Source organism: Salvia splendens, unplaced genomic scaffold (assembly GCF_004379255.2).
Source record: "Salvia splendens isolate huo1 unplaced genomic scaffold, SspV2 ctg357, whole genome shotgun sequence".
In the NCBI taxonomy this organism is placed as follows: domain Eukaryota; kingdom Viridiplantae; phylum Streptophyta; class Magnoliopsida; order Lamiales; family Lamiaceae; genus Salvia; species Salvia splendens.
Window position 1 is genome coordinate 644 of NW_024599001.1, and position 22,182 is coordinate 22,825.

At 37.6% G+C, this 22,182-nt stretch overlaps 4 protein-coding genes, 1 long non-coding RNA gene and 1 pseudogene across 7 annotated transcripts; 2 read left to right on the forward strand and 4 right to left on the reverse strand.

Annotated features, from left to right (window-relative positions):
- Positions 1-5,572: 5,572 nt before the first annotated feature.
- Positions 5,573-6,401, reverse strand: LOC121789847 (F-box/kelch-repeat protein At3g06240-like; the record flags this gene model as incomplete). The annotated part of the gene is made up of 1 exon (XM_042188188.1): positions 5,573-6,401. A coding segment is annotated over exon 1 (829 nt), but the record flags the coding sequence as incomplete, so codon positions are not given.
- Positions 5,656-9,243, reverse strand: LOC121789852 (U3 small nucleolar ribonucleoprotein protein IMP3-like). Of its 3 annotated transcripts, none has more exons than XM_042188192.1 (6): positions 9,121-9,243; positions 8,500-8,650; positions 8,316-8,423; positions 7,589-7,663; positions 7,135-7,352; positions 5,656-6,560 (listed from the first exon to the last, which is right to left on the reverse strand). In XM_042188192.1, the coding sequence occupies exons 2-6, from the start codon at positions 8,631-8,633 to the stop codon at positions 6,541-6,543; spliced, it is 555 nt and encodes a 184-aa protein (XP_042044126.1). In that variant the 5' UTR covers positions 8,634-8,650; positions 9,121-9,243; the 3' UTR covers positions 5,656-6,540. The 3 variants fall into 3 exon arrangements, with proteins under 3 accessions (XP_042044126.1, XP_042044128.1, XP_042044127.1); XM_042188194.1 differs by having other exon boundaries at positions 5,658-6,565; XM_042188193.1 differs by lacking the exon at positions 5,656-6,560 and having other exon boundaries at positions 6,975-7,352.
- Positions 9,219-11,465, reverse strand: LOC121789851 (thylakoid lumenal 15.0 kDa protein 2, chloroplastic-like). Its single transcript, XM_042188190.1, has 6 exons — positions 11,204-11,465; positions 10,622-10,725; positions 9,967-10,057; positions 9,823-9,891; positions 9,631-9,740; positions 9,219-9,553 (listed from the first exon to the last, which is right to left on the reverse strand). The coding sequence occupies exons 1-6, from the start codon at positions 11,400-11,402 to the stop codon at positions 9,461-9,463; spliced, it is 666 nt and encodes a 221-aa protein (XP_042044124.1). The 5' UTR covers positions 11,403-11,465; the 3' UTR covers positions 9,219-9,460.
- A 3,487-nt stretch (positions 11,466-14,952) lies between these two features.
- LOC121789845 lies at positions 14,953-16,505 on the forward strand (annotated as a pseudogene).
- A 607-nt stretch (positions 16,506-17,112) lies between these two features.
- On the forward strand, positions 17,113-17,765 carry LOC121789846. The gene is made up of 2 exons (XR_006048162.1): positions 17,113-17,147; positions 17,343-17,765. It is a non-coding gene; the product is annotated as an uncharacterized LOC121789846 (long non-coding RNA).
- A 2,303-nt stretch (positions 17,766-20,068) lies between these two features.
- LOC121789849 (membrane magnesium transporter-like) lies at positions 20,069-20,570 on the reverse strand. The gene is made up of 3 exons (XM_042188189.1): positions 20,410-20,570; positions 20,274-20,326; positions 20,069-20,188 (listed from the first exon to the last, which is right to left on the reverse strand). Exons 1-3 carry the CDS (start codon positions 20,480-20,482, stop codon positions 20,069-20,071), a joined length of 246 nt encoding a protein of 81 aa, XP_042044123.1. The 5' UTR covers positions 20,483-20,570.
- Between the last annotated feature and the right edge of the window lie 1,612 nt (positions 20,571-22,182).

The window sequence follows — 22,182 nt, forward strand, 5'->3', positions numbered from 1 at the left end:
TGAGTAAATCTGACTATCTGAGTTCGCACAACTTGCTTTACCACACAAACGACGGTGTTGTGTCACCGTGAAATCGAGGGGAGAAAGGCGACGAGAAAAGCAGAGGTGGTGACCTCACGAGGCCGCTGTTCTGGCAAATTTAAAAAATAAAAAAATTGAGAATGTTTTAATTATTAGACTCCAATTTTTTGGAATTTTTAGTTTCTCAAGAATTAGCGTCAAGAGAGATCTAAGAGAAGAAGGCAAGAAGACTCCGAAAGGGAAGATATCGGACAACCATAGCAGGTCAGTCAGTTTCTCAGAAGAGATGATGGCTCCAAAGATGGAGATAAGGAATCATCAGCCGAGTGGGAGAGGATTGCCACAGCCAGATGATTCCAACCAAGAAAGAAGATTGCGTCATCGATAGAAGAAAAGCAAGCAGACACCGGTCCGATAGAAGGAAGGCCAGAGAGGCCGCATGCCATCCGCTGATATGGTGAGAAGATGAAAGGCCAGTGGCCAACCACGAGCAACCACGCCCGGAGAAGAAGGCTAACGGTGGTCGAAGAGAAAACAGTAGCTTATCCTCTCTCGGTGGGCTTCTGCTCGTTTCTCCATTGTCAGCCTCGAGTGTTTTCTGCTGCCTGCCGAAGCGGCTCGTGTCGGCCTTCTCTAGATAGGACGTGACGGCTTCACTGTTGTAGAAGAGCAGAAGAGGAGAAGCTACTGACGAAGAGGTGGCAGCCGTGAGAAGCTGCGAACTCACGTTATAATGGATGAAGCGTTTGGCCGAGGGGAAGATGCCAGCCACTGCCAAAAGATTCGTCTCCGAATCAAGAAGATAATTGACGGGGTCGAAGGCGTTGCAGCCAACGTCTGCGCGGCGAGGGGGAGAGACCACTTTGAAGAACTGGTAGGAATGGGATGTCATCGGGAGAACGTCGAGAACCCGCTGCCAAAAGACGATTTAGAATGAACAACCGTGGGAAAAGCCAAAGCCAATAAGAGTAGATGATGCCTTTTTAAATTGAATGGGAGACAATCTAGAGATGGGGACGCACAATGGCCACGAAGCATCGGCTGTTGAAGAATCAGAAATCGGATTGAAGGAGTGACATACGGAGAAGAGGCTCCACTAAGTTCGACGACTTGGCGTGGCTTGAGAAAAAAAATGAAAATAATGGGCTCATAGTTTGAGTTGGAATGGACCAAGAATGATCAAAAGATGGCTCCTGGATACGAGCTAAAACTATCTAAGATGGCTCCTGGATATGAGTTAAAACTGTCTAGATGGTTCCTGGATACTAGCTAAAACTGTCTAAGATGACTCCTGTATACGAGCAAAAACTATCTAAGATGGCTTCTAGATACAAGCTAAAACTGTCTGGATTAGCTCATCGACAAGAGTCAAAACTGTCTGGATTAGCTCCTCGACATGAGTCAAAACTGTCAGATTGAGCTCCTTGACACGAGTTAAAACCGTCAACAAAAAATTGAAAAACTCCATAAAATGAGTCTAAACTTTCAATGATGAATGAAGAGCTTCTTGATAAGAGCCTAAACTTTCAATGAAGCTCTATGATACGAGCATAAACTGTCAATGGAAATTGAAGAACTCTTAAATACGAGTATAAACTATTTATCAAACTAAAGATCGTGCAAGTTAAGTGTCGAAAAACTCGATACTCAACTTGAGGGGGAGTGTTGGAATGAGGAAATCAATTAATTGGAGAACAAGAAGGCAATGGATGAAGTTATGGCAAGAATAACGAAGGAAATCAATTAAAGATTATAGAAAATCAAATAAAGAAGATATTTATGGAATTATAATACATTTTCCATTTATAGCTAGAATTATAGTCTATAAAAGGTGGTGTAACCATAGAGAGAATTAATTCGAGTCTATCACAATGTATTCTTTACAGTTCTCCCGTCTTTTACTTTATGCACTAGTCTTTTATTTTCCGCATATTACTTTTCAACACTTTTACCATGTAAAACTAGTTATCTCTCGATTAATCTAGTTAAACGGACATAGTTCTAAAGTTGGCTAGACAAAAGAACAATAAAAGCACAAGAACAAGCAAAACAATCATAAGAGCTAGGAAAAAGTTCAAATCAATAAATCAAAACATGTTCATAATTTCACCAAAAATTCTACAAAAGATGTTTAACTACTTATAGACAAGTAGTAAAAACAATAAAAGTACGAGACATGAAATAAATAGATAAAACCCAAGGTTGAATCTTTAATCTTCAGTATTCTCTTGTCTGGATCTGCAGAGCTCCGCTCCAATGGAAGATGAATGAATTATGTATGGAAGATGGGATGGAGGAAGGTGTAGAGAGAAAGAAGGATTGGAGTGTAACACCCCGAAAAATAGAGGGAAAAAATCAAATTAATCTAATTAAATCTTTTCCCAGTTAACTTGGTCAAATATATTTCTCCAAACCCCATCACCAAACGATTTCCCCATATCTCTACTCCCTAAAATCTCTCCAACCACCAAATCCATCAATATCTATCAGTTTTGCCTATATATATCCAATCAATCCCACGATCTTTCTGTTGTCGAAATGAGATACAAGTCTTATCGGGCGAAAATTACAATGAAAATAAACAAAGGAAAATTACACGGAAAAACTGAAACAATTACACAGGAAAATATCTGTGGAAAGCGGTAAGCCGAGTCGAGGAGTCCTCTTTCCGCAAGACGAGATACGCCCCGGTAGTGCTCTCGGTTTGGCGTGTCGTCCCCAAAGATAAAACGGCTTCGTCTCTGAAGTAGCAGCACCGCTAGCAACAGAGCTCCGGGGAACGGGAGTAAGGCGGGGGCAGAGCTTCGACGGGAAGATATGCAGAGAGGGAGAGAGCGTGTATGCAGGAATGCTTGTGTATTCTATGTCTAGAATGCAATGGATGCATGCCTATTTATAGGCCAAGTCCACATGCAGGGCATTGATGGAGTCAACAGCCATTATGTGTGTCATGATGGCTTGACCGTAACCGCTGGGGGTTATTTACTGGTGCACTAGCCAGTGGGAGCTGAAGAGACACGACGCACCTGGACATGCTACACGACGGGATACACCATGGACCGTCGGGGTTCATCGGGGACCTTTTGTCTCCCGTTATGTGTCGGGGTCCAGCGGGGACCTTTTGTCTCCCGTCATGCGTCGGGGTCCAGCGGGACCATGATGTGGACCAGACCCGTCGGGGATAGCGTGGAGTTTGGGGTGGTATAAAAAGAACAAGCGGAGCTCGAACCACGCTCAACGACCAGCTCCAAAGAACAGTCCAAAGACCACCCAAAGACCAATTGCCAAGGCACAAGGCACGGGACACGGGTCACGGGTCACGGTGCGCGGCTCGCGGGGGGGGAGGGGGGGCGCGGGGGCTCTGTCACCCGTCTTATTCCACGATAATTATTACACATAATAATTCATCTGATTAAATACTTCATCAAAGAAGTCTATCATTCCCGATGTGAGATAATTAACACTTAGTTAATTAATCCCTTAGTCTTTTCACATAGCTCATTTCTAGCTTTATTGTGACCAACTTTAATATATTATTTCTCACTCACCGGGAATCGGATTTGAGAAAATGAATATACTACGGTCATCTACTCGGAACGTAGATCGACGTTATTGCATTTAATTTCACAAAATTAAATGTCTTGTAATATTTATTATTAGTCAAAAATCATTTGACCAAGCACGATTCCAACACATCCTTATTGAGTGCTCCTATATTTTGTGTGTTAAATATCTAACAAAGATGATCTGCGGTTTCAGTTCGTACTAGAAGAGGGAGGAGATCAAGAAGAGGGAGGACAAGAAAATCAAGATGAAGATGATCAGTGAGTTCTTGTTCTTGAATAGCGGTTACAAATTCTTTTCAGTTCTTGTTCTTGAATAGCGGCTACGTACAACTTCTTGTTTTCAGTTCTTGTTTTCACCAACTTTATTCATATTTGTTTCAATCGAATTTGTAGAATTGTTTTCGGAAAATGATCAATATAATGGTTTCTTAATCTCGTTTATTTTTATTTTTTTCGCGTTTTTGGATGTGCACTTTCTTCTCTATTTTTTTAGCTCCGCTAGTTTTTAAATTAGTGTCACAATAATACTTTAAATTAATCCATTTTCAAAATGAACGGGAGTATATATAATTTGAATAATTTGATATATATAAACCATATAGTATAATATTTCATGCTCATACTTAACTGTTGAGAGATAAAGAGACATACATTGGCAAAAGGTTTATACAAAAGGGGAAACAAACCCTTAAACCCTAAATCCTTTTAAGATCATTTCCAATTAAAACCTAAAATTGGATAAGGTTTCTAAAAATTCAAAACTTTTTTTTAAAAAAATATTGTGAGTACAAAGGGCATAATATAGCAAATATTTTTTTAAAATTTGAGTTTAGTATAAAGAGTTGGAGTGGAATCACTAATATTTAAAGTGACATTTACACTAATTTAAATTTGAGTTTAACATAAATAGTTGAAGATGCTCTAAGTGGAAATAATGTACTATAAATTCTATGGGGATGACTGGACTCTACAATAAAATTATACCGTATATATGAAAGTGTTTATTATTCAAACTATCTTACCATTAATTTCAATTGATATAAGTATTTCAATTAATAATTATTGTTGTTTTTATGCATTTGTGAATGTGTGTGTGAGTGTGTGTCAGCGTGTGAGTTAATTCTTAACTTTTGAAAATTATTTAAAAATATAACTTTATTTGAAAATTACAAAACATTAATTCTTAACTTTTGGAAAACTTTGCTGAAAACAAAAAATAATCATTCCACTAATTATGGGATCCCTAATTAACTGATAATCACTATGCTTATATATGGTAGTTATTCCCAAATGTAATATATTATTCAATCAAATCCATTACGATTACATTGCGAATAAAAATTGGAATGCAATGCAACCAATACTTGCTATCAGCTATAGAACCCGATGTCCGAGCAAGCGTGTGAGCATCTTGATTAATTGATCGCCTTACAAACCTCATAGATGATCCATATACCTCTTTCAAAAGCTGACGACGATCTTCTACTCCAAAGATGGATTCATCCTTAACCGCGAGAACTACTGTTTGGACATCCATCCTTATGTATTTATTGATTTAGCTAAGTAGATGGAGTATATTAATATTGTTTCTCATAATTCATAAGTATTATTCTTTAAATAGATTGGTAATTAAATTTTCTTAAACTAACAATTAAGATAACAAACTTGTTAACAAAAAGTAATGGTAATAAAATTATAATATTAAGAGAAGTTGTAAAATTCGATCCTTTTCAAGTGTATGTTTTCCGATGATATATTATGATATAATAGGAGATTATAAGTTTTTTCATTAATATTTTATTATCAAAACTAAAAATAAACATACATTAAAAATGAAAAGATAACTCCTGCAAGAAACTAAATCATGTTTACTTACTAAAAAGTTAAAGACTGAACATTGTGAATCCCCAAAGTGTTGAGTGAAAGAAAAGTTGGGATATAATTAGCGATGTTGGAATAATAAGATAAAGGTCGTTGAAGAATACCATGCCATTCAATAGGTTCTGAAGGTTTAGTGCTTTTGACGTAGAGAAATAGCTTCGCGTAGACATCCGTTATGAATAACAAGTCGCCGTTTGCCAATATTTTGAGTGGATAAACAAATCCATACATATATGACATGCCGGAGAAGTTATATTCCCTTGTCCAAGAATTCTCATCTCCATAATTGTTCATCCACCAGATAACAACATCAAACTTCTCTAACATGTGGCAGAAACATAACTTACCGTCCAAAGTACATAGTCGATAATTGCTAAATTTGTTGCCGCCATAATTGGGAAGAGAAAAACCAGTAAATAGCTCGGTGTCAAGGTCAAAACAGCAAACAAATAGATTCTTCTTGAAATCATATTCCAACCGGTGAAGATTTCCATTAAAAAATACAGCATAATCACTATGCACTGTATTGCACGGTGGTGCTGCGATGCTTCTCCACAATTCTTCTTCTTGTCCTATAGTGTATATACAATAGGACCAAAATTGATTAGCACATAAAATCTTATACTGTCCGGTTAATTTGCTCACTCCAAATCCGTAAAAGCAACTACGGGCGGGCAGAGGAGGAAGCTCGGCATATTCACGAGTCATCGGATTGCATATGAAAAGAATATTAGCGCATCCATCTCTCAACAAAAGCAAACCGTTAGCTGAATCAATTACAATACGATTGTGAGAATGAGGCAAGTCGAACCGGTAAAGTGGTCTGTGGGGGTCATCACAGACTGCGTACCCCAAGGACCAATGAACGAAAGCCAGCCATGGTGTCAGAGTATAAGACGTCGCAAAGTTGCCCCTTCTATGAGATTGCGCCATGATTTACAAACGCACTTGCACCTCATAATGCATCTAATCGGAAGTCATCCCAGGATCGCTATCGTCATCTGTTGCGGTAGCTTTGTCAACAAATCTATCTTCATCAGTCTTTTGCTTCTTCTAGGGCCGGTTTTATCCATCATTCCACACTCTGATTCACTAACCTTCATCAATAATTATCAACAATGATGAAAAAGAAGGGTAAGAAGCGTGAATATATATATTGAGATATACTTCTAATTCTGTTTAAATAGTCCTAATCTTAAGGGGGAATATTGATAAATTATTGACAAATTATCTATATCCATTATATATTTAATTATTCAAAAATAAATCTCGTATGTGTTATATTATTGCAAATCTATATCCGATATTTAATTATTCAAAGATAAATCTCGTATGAGTTATATTATTGCAAATCTATATCCGTTATATACAGTATTTATTTATTTGTAAAGAAGTCTCTGTGATGATTCAATAACAGCACAAAAGAGCATTAAACTCAATATCTTGATTCTTTAATACTAATATCACTAGCCAGATAATGCAAATTAATCAAGGGAAGAAAGCATGTAAAAAAACATTACTTTCTATCAATACATAAAAGTAGTAAAGGGTCAATTTCTTTTAATTGGAACTGCTTAGTATAAGCCAAAACAACAACAAAAAAAACTAGAGCAGAACATACAGTAGTTAGGAAATGAATAAGTTCGAAATGATTAGTTCATCGCACCGTAGTCATCCAGCTTATCGTTGTACTCCAAGACCTTCCTTCGTATCTTCGATGTATCTACCCACGTTATAAAGTCTTCCATATTTCTTGTTACGAGAAATGCTGGATCAGTGATGGTATCAGGTCCGACACGAATATGCCCTTGTTCAACGTAGGTAACTGCTTCTTTCAAGTGCTCTGCAAACTTCAATCTCACCAAGACGGTGGCAAGCCTACGTCTGAGACCATCAAAAGCTCTGTTAGAATTGTCAATATTTCCTTCGAGCTTTCTAGGGTTAGATTCACCATTAGTTCTACTCCAAAGCCAACATTAGTTATTTACAACTACTATCATTAACCATCAAAAAAACAAGATTTGAAACCCAACAAGGTTAAAATTGTGGAACATATTACAATGAAGAATTTATTGATATGGAACATCACATACATGTGTTGCATTTTCGACCTCACTTACCGACAAAAGGATGATACGGAGAGGCGCTCACACAGAGCCAAACTTTTACGAGATGGAATAACGCCCATGTTGTACCTATATTAACAAAATACCAATAAATAAGACACCAATAACATAAACTGAACCGATCTTCAGTGCTACTTTGCTTGACACACAGCACAAGCTATATTTCATATGTACAAAACGCAGAAACCTTAAAAGAAACAGTGATGATGGATCAGAGCACTCTTCCAATACACCAGAAGAATAAGTAACCATGCATGATTATTTTTGGTAAATTACTAAAATCATGCAAGCGAGCATGTCAAAAGTACACGTAGGCAATTCGTCTATGCACTATCACCATCTTTACTTTACTTTGCAATTAGCTATCATCCTATTCTACTATGTAATGTACATATCAAAATTTCCAAGGAAAGACAAATGAAATGCCCGCGACTTCTACTTGTTTCACAATTTCACTGATATTAACCGGATATTGTTCAATAATTTCCGTTGCTTCCTCTACCTTTCCCTATAGCAGGGACCAAATCAGAAATTTTCTTCCCGACCAATAAACTGAGGCAAATTACTAGTTACTACAGAGGAAGTAGGGTGTATTATCTAGGACTGCAAGGGATCTCTTATTCGATAAATTACTAGAGTATAATAAATATTAAAATAAAGACTGAATCAGACAGAACAATCTCTACAACAGCATTGAGAAACTCCAATTAAAAATACTGACAGTTTTTCAAGAAGGTTATCAGTCATCTGGATTCGATAAGGATCTCGCGCATCCATCTGTTTAAGTATGCTGACCAGCTTCTGCACTTTTCTACACAAACGCGAATACCTGAAAGAGAAAAGAAAAATTTATGGACAAATTTCTTCCCTGAGCTGAAATGTGAGAAATGATGTTTGAATTTTACTTTTTGTAATCGTCTCTGCCGGTAACGTGATAACGATGCATTACTAGGTTTTCCCTCTGCCCACCTTCTCTCTTCCATTCTAAAAAGTTAACCTTTTTTAGCAGTTTCTTCTCATGAAACTTTAGCTTCCTCATCTTCTAAGGGACAGAGTCTGGAAGTAGAGATAGAACGAAAAACCGAAAAAAATAATAAAAAACCATACAAAGAAAAATCTGTTGGATTTTAAATATGCCAATATATATTAATTCATGAATGATTATTATAAATACAAGATAAATCTGTTGTTAAATCAAAATCTATTGATTTCTTCCTCCTAAATACAAGTAAGTGATTTAGCTTATTAAAGATAATGATGTTTTTATGCAATTTTGAGTGCATATTTAGTTTCAAATTTCATCTCCCTGTTCTTCCATTTAAGAATCACATGATGATTTGTGAAGCAAAACCTTTGTGGATAGATAATTTGACATGAACCAATTAGTTAGGCATTTAACGAAACAAGGAAACAAACACAGGAACGAAGGAATAAAGTATTAAAATTAATAATGAAGATGAAATTAGAAACGCAAGTTGAAGAGAAAAGGTAACAGCAATCGGAGATGGATGAATTTGAGTTTTTACCGTCTTCTGCAAGCACCGACGGCGTGTAGCTGGCTGGAGGCACAATCTCTGATACTGTTACGGCTTTTTATTTAATTAGTTCCTTTTTTGGAATAAAATGAGTAATTTTCTTTTTTTTTCAAAATATTAAATTAAGTAGTATAGTAGTACTACATTTTGTTTTATACATATACTAATGTTTGTTCTTGTTCATATTATACATAGATGTAATCATAGGTTAGCTACAAAGAGATGTTATAACACGATGACGATGACGATGATGATGGCTGTTTCCGTATGTTGCCATACGAAATCTTCGTTCTTGGCGATTCCCTCTATAGATTTTCTGGTACAGCAGAATTTATTTGACCTCCGAGCAACTATTGGCGCCCGCTGGTTCTCTTAGGCACGTCGATATGGCCATGACAGCAGATTCAATAGCTGCATCTTCTCCCTTCGAAACGCAAAGATCGTATCAGATCACTCTCGTAAAAATATGGAAAGTGTAGGTAGTCGGGATAAGAATCTAACCTTTTCCTTCCAATAAAACATGTTTCCGTATTTCCCTGCTAGCCGGCTCCAAAAGCTACGTGGCACGTCGAAATCAATGGAAGCGCCGACGTTGAAGTTGAGTATGTTTCCTAGTTACAAGCAGAGCGTACAGATATAAAACACTAGCCAGCCGCAGAACAAGAAAACCCTAAGCTTGTTTTAGATAGATACCGAATGTCGGATCAGCGACAAATACGACTGTGTTATCATCCACTTTCCAGAATTCCTTGATTGCTAGTCCTAACAAAAACAAAGTCTTGATGTTAGATTAACGACGAAGAAGTTAGTTAGCTGAGTGCACGTTGGCAGCCATACCGGGTGTATCGGGATAATTCTGCGCCAAAACTCTCAACTTGTACCCCGTATCCTTTTCAAGGGCGGCTATCTCCTGCGAAATTCTCTTTTCCTGCCAAAGCGTTAACAAAGCCACATTTGAACTTACATCCTTAGCAATACAACACTACTATACATTTTCCAACACGCCTACTAGTAGAAAACACGAGCCATTTCCTATAATCGCAAGACTATCACGTACAATATCAGCTCCCGATACTAGCTAGCAACAATTCCTATAATGATTCACCGGCTAAACACATTTCTATCACCATTCAAAACACATCAACCAAATCATAATCACCTGTATCCTTTTCATCTTTACCAAAACAACACTACTATACATTCATTTTCCAACCGAAAACACGAGCCATTTCCTACAGTCGCTAACCATCACACACAATATCAGCTCCTGATACTAGCTAGCAACAATCTCCCTACACTAATTCCCCAGTAAAACACATTTCCATCAGCCCAAAACACATCAACAAAATCATAAGTCTCCAATCAAACTACTAAATGGTTTGCTCATGAAAGCTTTGGCCAAGATTGGCTGTACGGGCGGGCTTCAAACTTGACATGAACAGGAAATTCAACGCATCTGAAGCAAGACTGTTCGAGATAAAAGGAAGCAAACCTGGCCATCGGATAGGAAACCTGCAACATCAATTACAGTAGTGAACTCTTTAGGTAGCAACTCTGGCTTGTTTACCCCAACTTTCCCTTCAGCAGATCCCACTCCTACAAATTGCAGCTCTAAACTTCATTAATCACCATTCAATTAACTAAAATTAGCAAATAAATTATCATAATATTCCGAAAGTAAGAAACTTTACACAAATTCAGGTTAAAAGAATCAATCCCACATCGTATTTATGCAAGAATCTACCTCAAAACATCAAAGTCATCCATTCCAACAATTCAAAATTCTAACTTGAGATGTTGCAAATGAACTATTCAATTGAGGTAAGTTAGTATATAAATGATCATATTATTCAGAAAGTAAGAAACTTTATACAAATTCAAGGTAAAAGAATCAACCCCACGTCGTATTTATGCAAGAATATAGCTCAAAACATTAAAGCCATCAATTTGAATACTTCAAGAATCTAACTTGAGATGTTGCAAACGAACTTCAAGAATCAGAAACTGAGATCACCAAAAATTGTAAAATTAGGAATTAAAAATCCCAAAACCTTTGGAGAAATGGGTAACTGACCGGAGAGAGAAAGAGCAAGAGAGAGAGTGCCGGAGAGGAAGAAATTCCAAGATTTGGAGCAAAGGGAAGAAGAAGAAGAAGAAGAAGCCAATGAAGGTAGCTGTAGTGGCTGTGGGTGTGGGGAAAGTGATGGATTGATGGGGTTTGTGGAGAGAGGGAGTTTGATAGATGAAGATGATAGCCGCATATGAAACGCCATATTTTAGATGTGAACAACTTTGAATTCGAATTTTTGTGTTTGCTTTTATCTCAAAGATGGATAATGTCAGCAGCTAATATTGATAAATATTGTCCAGATACTAAGACTCAACCAAATATCCATTTTCTTTACCTTCTAACTAGAAACTACTCCCTTCTTCCTATTTAATGTTTAAAAAATCATAATCGGTAAAGAAATCGACATAGCTACCAATTTCCAATTCAACTAGTTCGGCCAGTTAAACCACTGATCAAGCCAAAATAATGTACTATATAAATATATTATAAAAAACATTAAAATCCTATGAATGATAACAAAAAAATGACATTATAGTACTCCACATAAATTCTGAATATTAATAACATGAGATGCCAATAAGTCTACAAGATTACCAAGTTCAACTGTCAAAATACTACTATTAGTTAATATAGGCTTTTATCAAAATAACTAGTACTACTACATAACAACAAGCTGAAAGCAAAATAATTAGCAATCATCTCCATCACTCTCATTTCCAACTTGAAGATTAACTGCTGGTAATGCCACAGTCACCATCACCAAATTTTGACAAATCAATTTCTTCATTATTAATCCTCACATCATCATCTCCATCGCCTATATAGAGATTCAACAACATCAAGCAATGAACACAATTAAATATGAAATTATAAATAAATCAATGAAAGTCATTAACCTTTTGCTTGTTCTTCATCTAACATTTCCTCCAATTCCTCATAATCAAGCTCTTCCTCGGGATTTTCATCAATCCCCCAAACTCTACTTTATCTATACACTCGTAATCAATCGGATCATACGATCTTCTCTTTGAACCAAGACTACACATTTGTACGAATAATGAAACAAAAACAATTATCAACACAAATTATTGAAAGTTGAAACCATTGGAAAATAGCAGACCAATACATATATTTGTACCGGTTTTGTAAGCGCAAGTTGTAGCGAACATAGACAAGATCAGTAAGTCTTTGATGCTCCAATCTATTCTTTTTCTTTGCGTGAATTCTTTCAAACACACTCCAATTATGCTCACATCCCGGAGAAGAAGAAGTTTGGCTCAAAAGTTTAATAGCCAACTTTTGTAGATTTGGTGCATCATGGCTCACCCATTATTGTGCATCCTGAGTCGGCCCATTTACTTCGCATAGAGTTAATAGTGGTTTGGACAGATAATTTAGCTTCTTTCAGCAAAGGAACTCTCAACGCATGATAACCTGGTCCTATATATCCATGCCCCATACTTGCTACCTTATTAATTGCCGGTCGATAATAAGGTGAATTTACGGCAGTTAGAGGAATGCAAGCATCGTAAAACCACATAGCCAATGCCATATCAGTTTCATGCCATCTTGCCCCATCATTACCTCTTCCTGATTTCATATCATCTTCTATACCACTGACTCTCATTCTCTTATAAACATCAACTCCTTTGCCTTCATTTTTTTTAACATCTTGAACATCATCATCATGGAATCTACTATCATATGGGTTCTCACCGGTAACACTCATCACTTTCTCTTTTTTCTTGTCTTTGTATACGCCAACAAGATCGGTGAATTCCTCCTTTGTTGATCCACTCGTTCGTGATTCACTCTCGCCTATATCCTGCAATGTACACTGTAAGAAATTGTGGACACATTGAAAATCATTGTGTTTCATAGTTGATGCATGTGATTCGTTGTTGGAAAGAATGTTAAGAATTGTTTTTCAACAATGTGTCTGGATAGGAATTTGAACAAGTAAATGAACACACGTGTTTTAGATTACATCAAATTAGTGTCAAGAATTATCCATTAAAGCAAATATCCACGAGCCTAGCATCACTGTAAAAATCTCTCCCCCACGCAAAGACCGAATTCCATAGCATCTAATCTACCGAAAAAAATTAGCAATTGACTACAATAATGACAAAAAATAAAACTGGTGGAGTAATTGGGGACTGAAAAATCAGCAATTCATGTAGGAAAATAAAGTAAACCAAAAAAAACTGTAAGGTAGAATGAAAGGTGAGATCTTTACTTCGTTTTGCGGCAATCAACCAATGTAATTTCGCCGGTGGAGCAGCTTGTAGAGGCGGGGCGGGGTAGCAGGGGGTGCAGGGCGGGCTGTGGAGAAGGGCGGGGAATGTGTGTGTGAGAGAGTGAGGAAATGAAGAGGGAGACGTGTGTAATAAAAAATTAGGAAGGATGGGAGCAATAAAAGAAATAAATAAATAAAATTAGGAAGTCGTTGGATCGAATTGCGGTTTTCGGCCGAATTGGCAGACTCCGAAGATTTAAAACGTCCGGATTGACTAACGACTTTATATGGTGAGATGATCGGCTAGTTTGATCCGATTTTAAAACACTGGCTATATTCAATATAATCATTTAATTGAATTTAGATGAAACTGTTGATTGTAGGAGCATCCTCAACCGTGGTCTGATTGAGGTGGCCCAAATGCTGGTTGAATTAGGGTCCTATTGCATGATAATTCAGATGTGTCTAATATCAGTTAGGATAAGTGAATATTTTAGCTGGAGGCTGATTCTTGGTTGAAACGATTTCAAAATGAAAAGTAAACATTTCGAATGAGACAATAAGCATTTGAGCATATTACCGGATATTCATTTTTATCAAATATCATGAAATTTTGTCATTTTCTTTGTCTGATTTGCAACTTTTAAAATTATATGGAAAAATTATAATTTTGGATTCATTCGGAATTATTCTATGGAGAAATACTTTGATGAAGTTATATTTAATATGTCGGAAATCATAGGGGATATCTTGGGAAGTGAGTTAAATGGTACAGAAAGCGAAATCATTGAGAAAAAAATTACTCCTTATCACACATGTGACTCAATTTTAATCCGGTAGCAAAAACCAAATTTAATGATTTGTTACCCTTGATTTTTAAAGTGTTGAATATACTTAAATTGAACTAAACTTAATATTTCTTCAATAATTCCTGATTATATTTTAAAATTATAATTACATTGAAAATAGACTACAAAATAAATAGGTATATATTGGAAGATTAAGCCACTCTTATAAACACAATATCTAAGTAACTACCAATATTCTAAATACGTGGGACGACCAATGTAATAATATCATTTTAAATTTATTTCTCTCAATACTTAATATTGTAATTTAAATTGAAAATATTATAGAAGTTTCTAAATTTAGATCAAGCTTCGAAAATCAAATTGCAGCAAAATAAGGAATTAGTAGAGTTTTTCTTTATAAAAAGAGAATAAATGAGCGCAGCGTCGCCTATAAATACCTCACTTGAGCTCACTGACTCTCCTCTCGAATTTCTCTCTCCTCTCGATCCAAATTTCTGTTTTCAGATTCACAGTAGGGTTTATCACTCCATAAAATCCCCAAATCAAACTCCATTTCCCACCAAAACTGCCATCTTCAAAGCTAAAACCCTAGAGTGATGATTCGCTCTCTCTCTCTCTAGGGTTTTATCGCAATTGAATTCGTTCCCGTTTTAAAGAGAGTATTCAAATTCCTCGAATTCGAAGACGGCGCTGAAAGTTGCATCAATTGTAAGTGCTCGTAACTCAGTTGTAGGCTGATGTGTTGGTTAAGCTCACGTATAGATTGATATAGCCACATCTTCTTCGATGTTATTCCAGCTTGTATCTAGGGTTTATATTTATTTCTAGCTGCTGGTGGGGCTGGGATTTCTAAGTTCTGTGTGTTTGTTGAGGTTTTTGGAGCTTAAGAAACCCCTAAATGTTTCTTGAATCTGAACATGAGCGATGGAGGTGAAGCTGAAGGCACGAGAGACGAACAGAATGGTTCGAATTGCGATCTGGTGCTGGTGATTATAGTCGAGCTATCTCGAGAGTTGCAATGGCTCAAATATGCGAGGGCGTTGGATTTGAGGGGTTCAATGAGTCTGCTCTGGATTCGCTTGTTGACATTGCGATTAGGTATGTCTGTGAGTTAGGTAAAAACCGCGAGATTTTATGCGAATTCGGCTGGTAGGACGGGCTGCAACGTCTTTGATGTTGTCCAGGGGCTGGAAGACTTGGGGAAGCCGCAAGGGTTTACTGGTGCTTCAGAGGTTCATACTGACTGTGTAGTGAGTTCAGGTGCTATTAGAGAGATCAAAGAGTATGTAGACATGGCTTGACGAGGTGCCATTTGCTTCAACCGGTGCCACAATTTCCTGTGATCAGGGAACGGAGAATGATACCTAGTTTCTTGCAAATGGGGGAGACTCCGGCTTTTAAGCACGTGCCACAGTGGTTGCCTGCATTTCCGGATGCCCACACGTATGTACGAACACCTGTTTGGAATGAGAGGCTTTCTGACCCTCGTACAGATAAGATTGAGCTAGCGAGGCAGCATAGAAAGGCAGAGAGGTCTTTGTTGAATCTGCAGCAGCGGCTTGTATGTAATGGATCATCAGTGGCTACATCATCTGCTGAACCATGTAATGGAGGAAATGGATCAGGAGTTAATAACAATGGGAACCTGTCTCTGGAGAAGCCGTTGGAGGCTGAGGACATAGGCGTGTCACGGGTTAGCATTCCCCCAAAGCTTCTAGTCAAGCTCAGACAGAAACACTAGTTCTTTGTTGGAGACGTTTGCTCCAGCCATTGAGGCAATGAAGGATGGGCTTGATTCCGGAAGTGATGGCGAGAAGACTTTTCCGGAAAAGAGGGATTCTGTTGTTTTAGAGCTCAAGGGGGTAAAAAGGTATTTGGTGAACCATTGGATTTGAGGATTCGGAAAGCTGTAGGAAGACCATCTTCATGGTTCGGTCACGAGGGTGAAAAAGATGACAAGAAGAGGAGAGTTGAGTTTATACTACGGCAATCTTGGAAAACCAGCAGGAGCTTCCTCCGATGTAAATTTGTAGTTCCTTGAATGACATTGATTGGCTAATGTTCAAGAAAATAGCAGTTGATTAGGTTAGTGACTAGTCAAACTCAAAACATACAGTAGTTTGTGCTTGTGTATTTGGTGCTAATCCATTAGGAGCGGAAACCCAGATTAAGTCATTTTTCGAGATATGTCGGGCCATTTCCAAATTTCTTGTCATTGACACTATTTCTTAATGAATGAGATTGTAGCATTTTATTCGTTCCCTGTGTTTCCATCTCCTCTCTACGAACACACACATACATATAGTTATTGCCACCTATTGTTTGTGCCTTTCTCTACAATCATGTCATAATTTTGTTGGAAATATAAGTTGGATAGCATTTTATTGTGTGATCTGATTGAGCTATCTGGAAACTTATGTAGCACTCTTCGATGACATTTCCCCATTCTCTATATTTAAGTTACTATGCTCATCTTTTGCAAGCTAGCTTGGTTTGTTTAGTTCCATTTTAAAAATTTATGCTTTTCTGCCGGTCTCCCTCTGTTTCATATCCTCTTTCTTCGGTTTGGTGTGTGTAGAGGATTGACAGTGTGGTGTGCTTTTCTCCTTTTTGGAGTTTGGTGGCCCTTGTTCTTGAAGAACTACAGTTGGAACGTATTTTGGAATGTATCCAATTCTTGTGTTGGTCAGTATGACTGTACATTGCATATGCTAGAAGAATAGCAAATGGACTGTGGCGATAAAGTGTGACTAGGATATGAATGCAAGCGCAATGCTGCAACCCCACCAGAACTTCCTCGACTCGCCACTGCCACTGCCACAGGTCACGATTGAGAAATGCCTGCTCTTGGTTGCCACAAACTAGTCATCCGAGACCGCATTCTACAACCGATGAGGTAACAACACTAATACTTGGGCACTTTCTTTACGAAATATTTGACCATCGCAAATGCGACACTTTTTTCTGCATTTTGGCCTTTTAATCTTGTACTTTCTCTTGGGTTCTTTCTGCATTCTTGGCTTCTTACTAGTTGATAGGCTGACTGTTTGGTTTCAAACCATTGCATGATTTATCAAAGGAACTTTGGCAGGAACTATAGGTGTAGTTGTCTATGAATACAAGTCACAGGACACATGCTTATTTTGTCTTCATCAGATGCACTGGTGCTGCAGAAACAAATCTGAGGGATGGCCGTGGGAGCCGAAATGGTACGTCGTGAGGAGGAGGAGACAGACATGTCGTTGTGGCGCTCTCAAGATAATGTCATTCGACATCAAGAACAAGTGATGAAGCACGCGACTTGGAACTAAACCGGAGGAAAAGGATGCATGAATCTTTATGATGAGTTATGGACAGCCATTGTTTGCATTCTCCTTTTTTCTTCTCCTCTCATTTTTGGTTGCAAATGCCATAGATGTCACCTTTATTTCATTTTAGTCCAAAAAGTTTTAAGTTGATATATTGTGATACATTCCTTCATCAGGCGTTTGATGGCATATCATTTTTTTATCTACATGACATTTGAGTCATTGGTTTAAATGGCAAAAGAATGGTTAACAAATAAGGAGTAACATAATCTCATTTCTCCAACCTTTGATCAACCTATACAACATGTAAACAAATTCGTAGGTCGTAACATCTATCTTCATGAAATATTAGTAACTATACAATAAATGCAGTAGCCAATAGACTGGAATATAAAATGCAAGCTATGCAACAAACAATACTTCAATTTATTTTTTTTGTAAATAAATAGCTTTCTGCAAAGATTGAATCTACTCGAGTAGTTAATAACCAAGCATAACACAAAAGCAATTACCATAAATGAATGAGAGATGCATCTCCCATATGAAAGATTCAAACTTTGCAATCGACTAAAATATAACACAAACATGAGTCCTTAGATCTCACTCAGAACAGTGGTAGCTCGTCGTGCCCCCGAGCAACTGTGAAATCAGTACCTTCTAGATTCCGGCAAAATTAACAACTAGTTTAAGTTTCTTTTGGCTCTAGATCTCACTGATTAATCAAATGCAATGAGCTATAATATCACTTTTGCTTCATATCGATGCCCATAGAAAAAGCTTTTCCACGATGATTGAAGATCATGAAATCCAGATTGGAAGGTAAGGCAACCACCCTGCTTGGACAGAAAGAACGGAAGTTAGTAGCCTGAAGCATGTTCAGCTTCAAAAAATGATGATCAAAGCTTAATCAGTAAGCAAGGCACGTTTCTTGTACTAAAACCAGATCAAGGACTAGTTAATGCAATTCATGATGGATAAGCTCTAATATATTTAAAAACTGAATTCAATTGAAAGCAAAATAAAATAAGTGGGAGGAAGGCATGAATCATCTAGCTATGCTTCTTCATTCATCTCATTTTGTATATTTGATGCCATACACTTACCCCATTATGCATCATTCAAAAACACATTGATTTTCCTTCTAATTGACATTTGGACATTATATGGTGCAATGTGTAGTTTGCATGAAGTGAAATATCGAATTTCAGGTCAATATATGAAAAAACAATCAAGCTATTTCCTTGAGTAAGTTAAGAGTTTTTCACTTAAGGTCAAGATATCAAAGCTGCCGGACAGTTTCCCCCTAGCCCTAATGCATGTTTAGCCTTCAGTCTATCATCTTCTATCTCCATAGGCAAAATGTAAAATTTATAAGCTAGCTTTTATGACAACCATCCAGTTTTCTACTACATGCTAGGGTGCATTGCGCACTTCCTACCATTAAGCAGATTTGAGAAAAGGTCAAAATAGACTAATAAACAAACACTTTTCGTGAATGGTATCAACATCATAGTAGAGAGCTCCTATATATTCAGCCATCATATCTTAGCCAAACGGACATGATACGCTACATCAAAACTCATAAACATTGTTGAGGAGCTATATCCTACTAATCTCCAACAAACCTCATAATCACAAGTCTATTATCTTGTGACAAATTATCAGACACAAATGTGTATATAAACTATTTTCTTGGCCTAACCAAATACTCCACCCCAATACCTCATATAAGCAATCAAGATAGCAACTCTACCTAAGCCCACATTCATAAATCATTACATACAATTTACACAGAATGTTCACAATACAATATTATTCAAACATAAAAGCAGCAGCAGCTGCAGTAGATCCCAGTGTTGTTAGGGTCGCGGGGCGCATCGGGTCGATGAGGTAAATATTCGGGTCGCGGGTCGACGAGTCGACTGGGTCGAGAGACCCACAAATCTAGGCTAATTGTTTTGCCTTTTAATATTAAATAAAATAAATATACTGCTCTAATATTTATAATATATCAAATAATATAAATGTAAACGCAATTCATGTGAATAGAGATAAAGTGGAAAATAGAAATGATCAAAATATCAAAACAATTCATAAGTCATAGCACGATAAATAATTGGTACCATTGTCTGAAAATATCAAAACAAATGAATATATGAAGGGTGACAGCAAAAGATCTTTGAACCAAATTCTAAAGTGTAGAAAGTAGGTTTGAAAAGTTTGATGTGGTGCATGCATATATATAGAGAATTGTGATTCAGAGAGTCAGAAAACATGTGAGAGATTTGAGAAAATCAGAGATAGCATATGTTTTGGGCGACCCAGACGACCCACTCGACCCAGGCGACCCAACGGCGACCCTGTATCTCGATCAACCCACCCATGTTGGGGCGGTGATGGTCTCGACCCAGGCGACCCGGGCGACCCGAGCGACCCGAACGACATTTTGACAACACTGGTACTAGATCCAATAACGTTATAACAGCAACATAATGGAAAACATGGGAAATTAAACGCTTAAACTCACCTGTTTCTCATCTGATTGAGGGAGAATCGACAAGAATTTGCCAGGCACAGTCAAAGCAGCCCACAAACAGAAAAACAATCCTGCAACCAGCTCCATAACTACCTGTAAATCGATCGAAAACCACAAACCTAATTAGCTGCAAAAACGAATTATCTGCATACAAAATAGGCATAATAGATGAAATTACAGTGACTGGTGGCCCTGTGAACTCCTCTTCTGTAATCTTCAGCAAAGATCTATCTGAAAACAAAACAGATCGAAAATTCAGAGCTAGTATTCAGGATTCGTTCAAAATAAAGACTTTTGGCGATTTGAATACGCACACTGGATAGTGGAGTAGGCGGCGTGTGCGAGAAACAGAAACCCGACGACTCCGACGGCGTAACCTAACCCCATCTTTTTCCCGTTACGGCGGAGGAGAAGTAAGTGATTTCAATCCAAAAGGTTTCTCTTTTTTACGGTTTTTTTTCCTGAAATTTATGTTCATCGATTTTTATTATTTTATAGTATTTTGTTTAGAGCTATATTTTTAGTTAATTTCTAAGTTTTTTTAAAAAGGCAAAGTTGGAATACAAACAAATAACGAAATGTATAATTTGGATGTCACGACTCTTTATCATATTATTTTATTTTAGTTGGAGAGTAACTCTTATTATCAGGTTATTTTAGTTGAAAAGTAACTCTCATTATTATCTGATTATTTAAATATAATCTTACAAATCAAATAACCTCGTAATCTATAACATGTACTACTAGATCCAACTATTAATCCATAACGTCTTCTCTACAGCAAGTATATGATAATTTGATAAAAAGTCAATAACATTGTGAATCAACTATTAATAAAAATCTCAAATATTCCATAATTATGGATATTACAATTAAACTATTGATGAATCGGCGAATTTTTGATGGTGATGAATGCAGGAAGATGCAGATCACGACACAGATTTTACGTGGTTCGATTTACTGAGGTAAATCTACGTCCACGGGAAGAAATGAGGGCAGAGTTGTATTGCTTGATCTGTTTTCTTACAGCTTACAATACAGACTTGCTATTTTGTATTTGATCTCTAGAAAGCGAGAGAGTCTTAGAACGTAACCCTATCTATCTGATCTAGGTTCTATTTATACATTGACCTAGATCGTGGCATGCAGCCATTTACTAGGTAGTGGATGTCGTGGAGATCGTGGCGATCTTGCATGGGTCCACTATCCTGCATGAGTTAATGACTGCTTGACACCACTAAATAGATCGTGGGTGTAGTGGAGGTGGAAATCCTGCATGAGTCCACTATCTCCTAGTTCGGTCGAATACTGAGACCGAACTGCTGAATTATTGCCGAGCAGCTTTTGCCGATCTGAGAGTAGAGCTTGATGCCGACCTGAGAGCAGAGTTTGATTGGTTGGCTTTTACCGAGCTGTAGGCTGGGGCCGAACTCTTTGGTTGTGCCGAACTGAACTCTTTAGTCATGCCGAACTGATACTCTTTCTTGGGCTTTAGGCTGATGGGCTTTGCTGCTGTTGGGCTTGTTTAGTACGTACTCCATCACTACCCCCCCCCCGAAAAGTGAAGTGAATCACTTCGGCATTCTGGATAAAGGTACGGGGTAAGTTGATGTTTGTCCTCGGTCTGATGAAGTGAACTCTTCTTTGACCGGACTTGGCTTTGGTCTGATGAAATAAACATTTTTGACCGGACTCGTCTTTGGGCTGATGAAATAAACATCTTTGACCGGACTCGTCTTTGGTCCTAATTTGGCGAGTTTTATCGCTCGGATCGGACTTTCCGTTGTCCTAATTTGGGGATCGGACTTTCCCTTGTCCTAATTCGGCGAGTTTTATCGCGTGGATCGGACTTTCCCTTGTCCTAATTCAGGCAAGTTTTATCGCGAGAATCGGACTTTTGTTGCAGTTCGTTTCAGACGAAGTGCTTGATTTTTAAGCCGAATTGTGGTCTTGTATCCTCTTTAGAAGCTTGGACCTCACAATCGTTGGCTTATTGCAGTTCGTTTCAGACGAACTGCTTGTTTAAGCTGAATTGTGGTCTTGTATCTTCTGTAGAAGCTTTGACTCACAATCGTTGGCTTGTATAT

Excerpts from the sequence above, each read along its gene's own strand:
- LOC121789851 (XM_042188190.1), bottom strand. The coding sequence starts at position 11,402 with ATGGCGTTTCATATGCGGCTATCATCTTCATCTATCAAACTCCCTCTC. Across the intron at positions 10,726-11,203 it reads TCTTGCTCTTTCTCTCTCCG|GAGTGGGATCTGCTGAAGGG; the intron begins GTCAGTTACCCA and ends TGCAATTTGTAG. Across the intron at positions 9,554-9,630 it reads TGTTTTATTGGAAGGAAAAG|GGAGAAGATGCAGCTATTGA; the intron begins GTTAGATTCTTA and ends TGCGTTTCGAAG.
- LOC121789849 (XM_042188189.1), bottom strand. The coding sequence starts at position 20,482 with ATGGGGTTAGGTTACGCCGTCGGAGTCGTCGGGTTTCTGTTTCTCGCA. Across the intron at positions 20,327-20,409 it reads CGCCTACTCCACTATCCAGT|ATAGATCTTTGCTGAAGATT; the intron begins GTGCGTATTCAA and ends TTTTGTTTTCAG. Across the intron at positions 20,189-20,273 it reads TCACAGGGCCACCAGTCACT|GTAGTTATGGAGCTGGTTGC; the intron begins GTAATTTCATCT and ends ATCGATTTACAG.
- LOC121789852 (XM_042188192.1), bottom strand. The coding sequence starts at position 8,633 with ATGAGGAAGCTAAAGTTTCATGAGAAGAAACTGCTAAAAAAGGTTAAC. Across the intron at positions 7,664-8,315 it reads GATAACCTTCTTGAAAAACT|GTACAACATGGGCGTTATTC; the intron begins GTCAGTATTTTT and ends TTGTTAATATAG. Across the intron at positions 6,561-7,134 it reads CGATAAGCTGGATGACTACG|TGAATCAGAGTGTGGAATGA; the intron begins GTGCGATGAACT and ends GATGAAGGTTAG.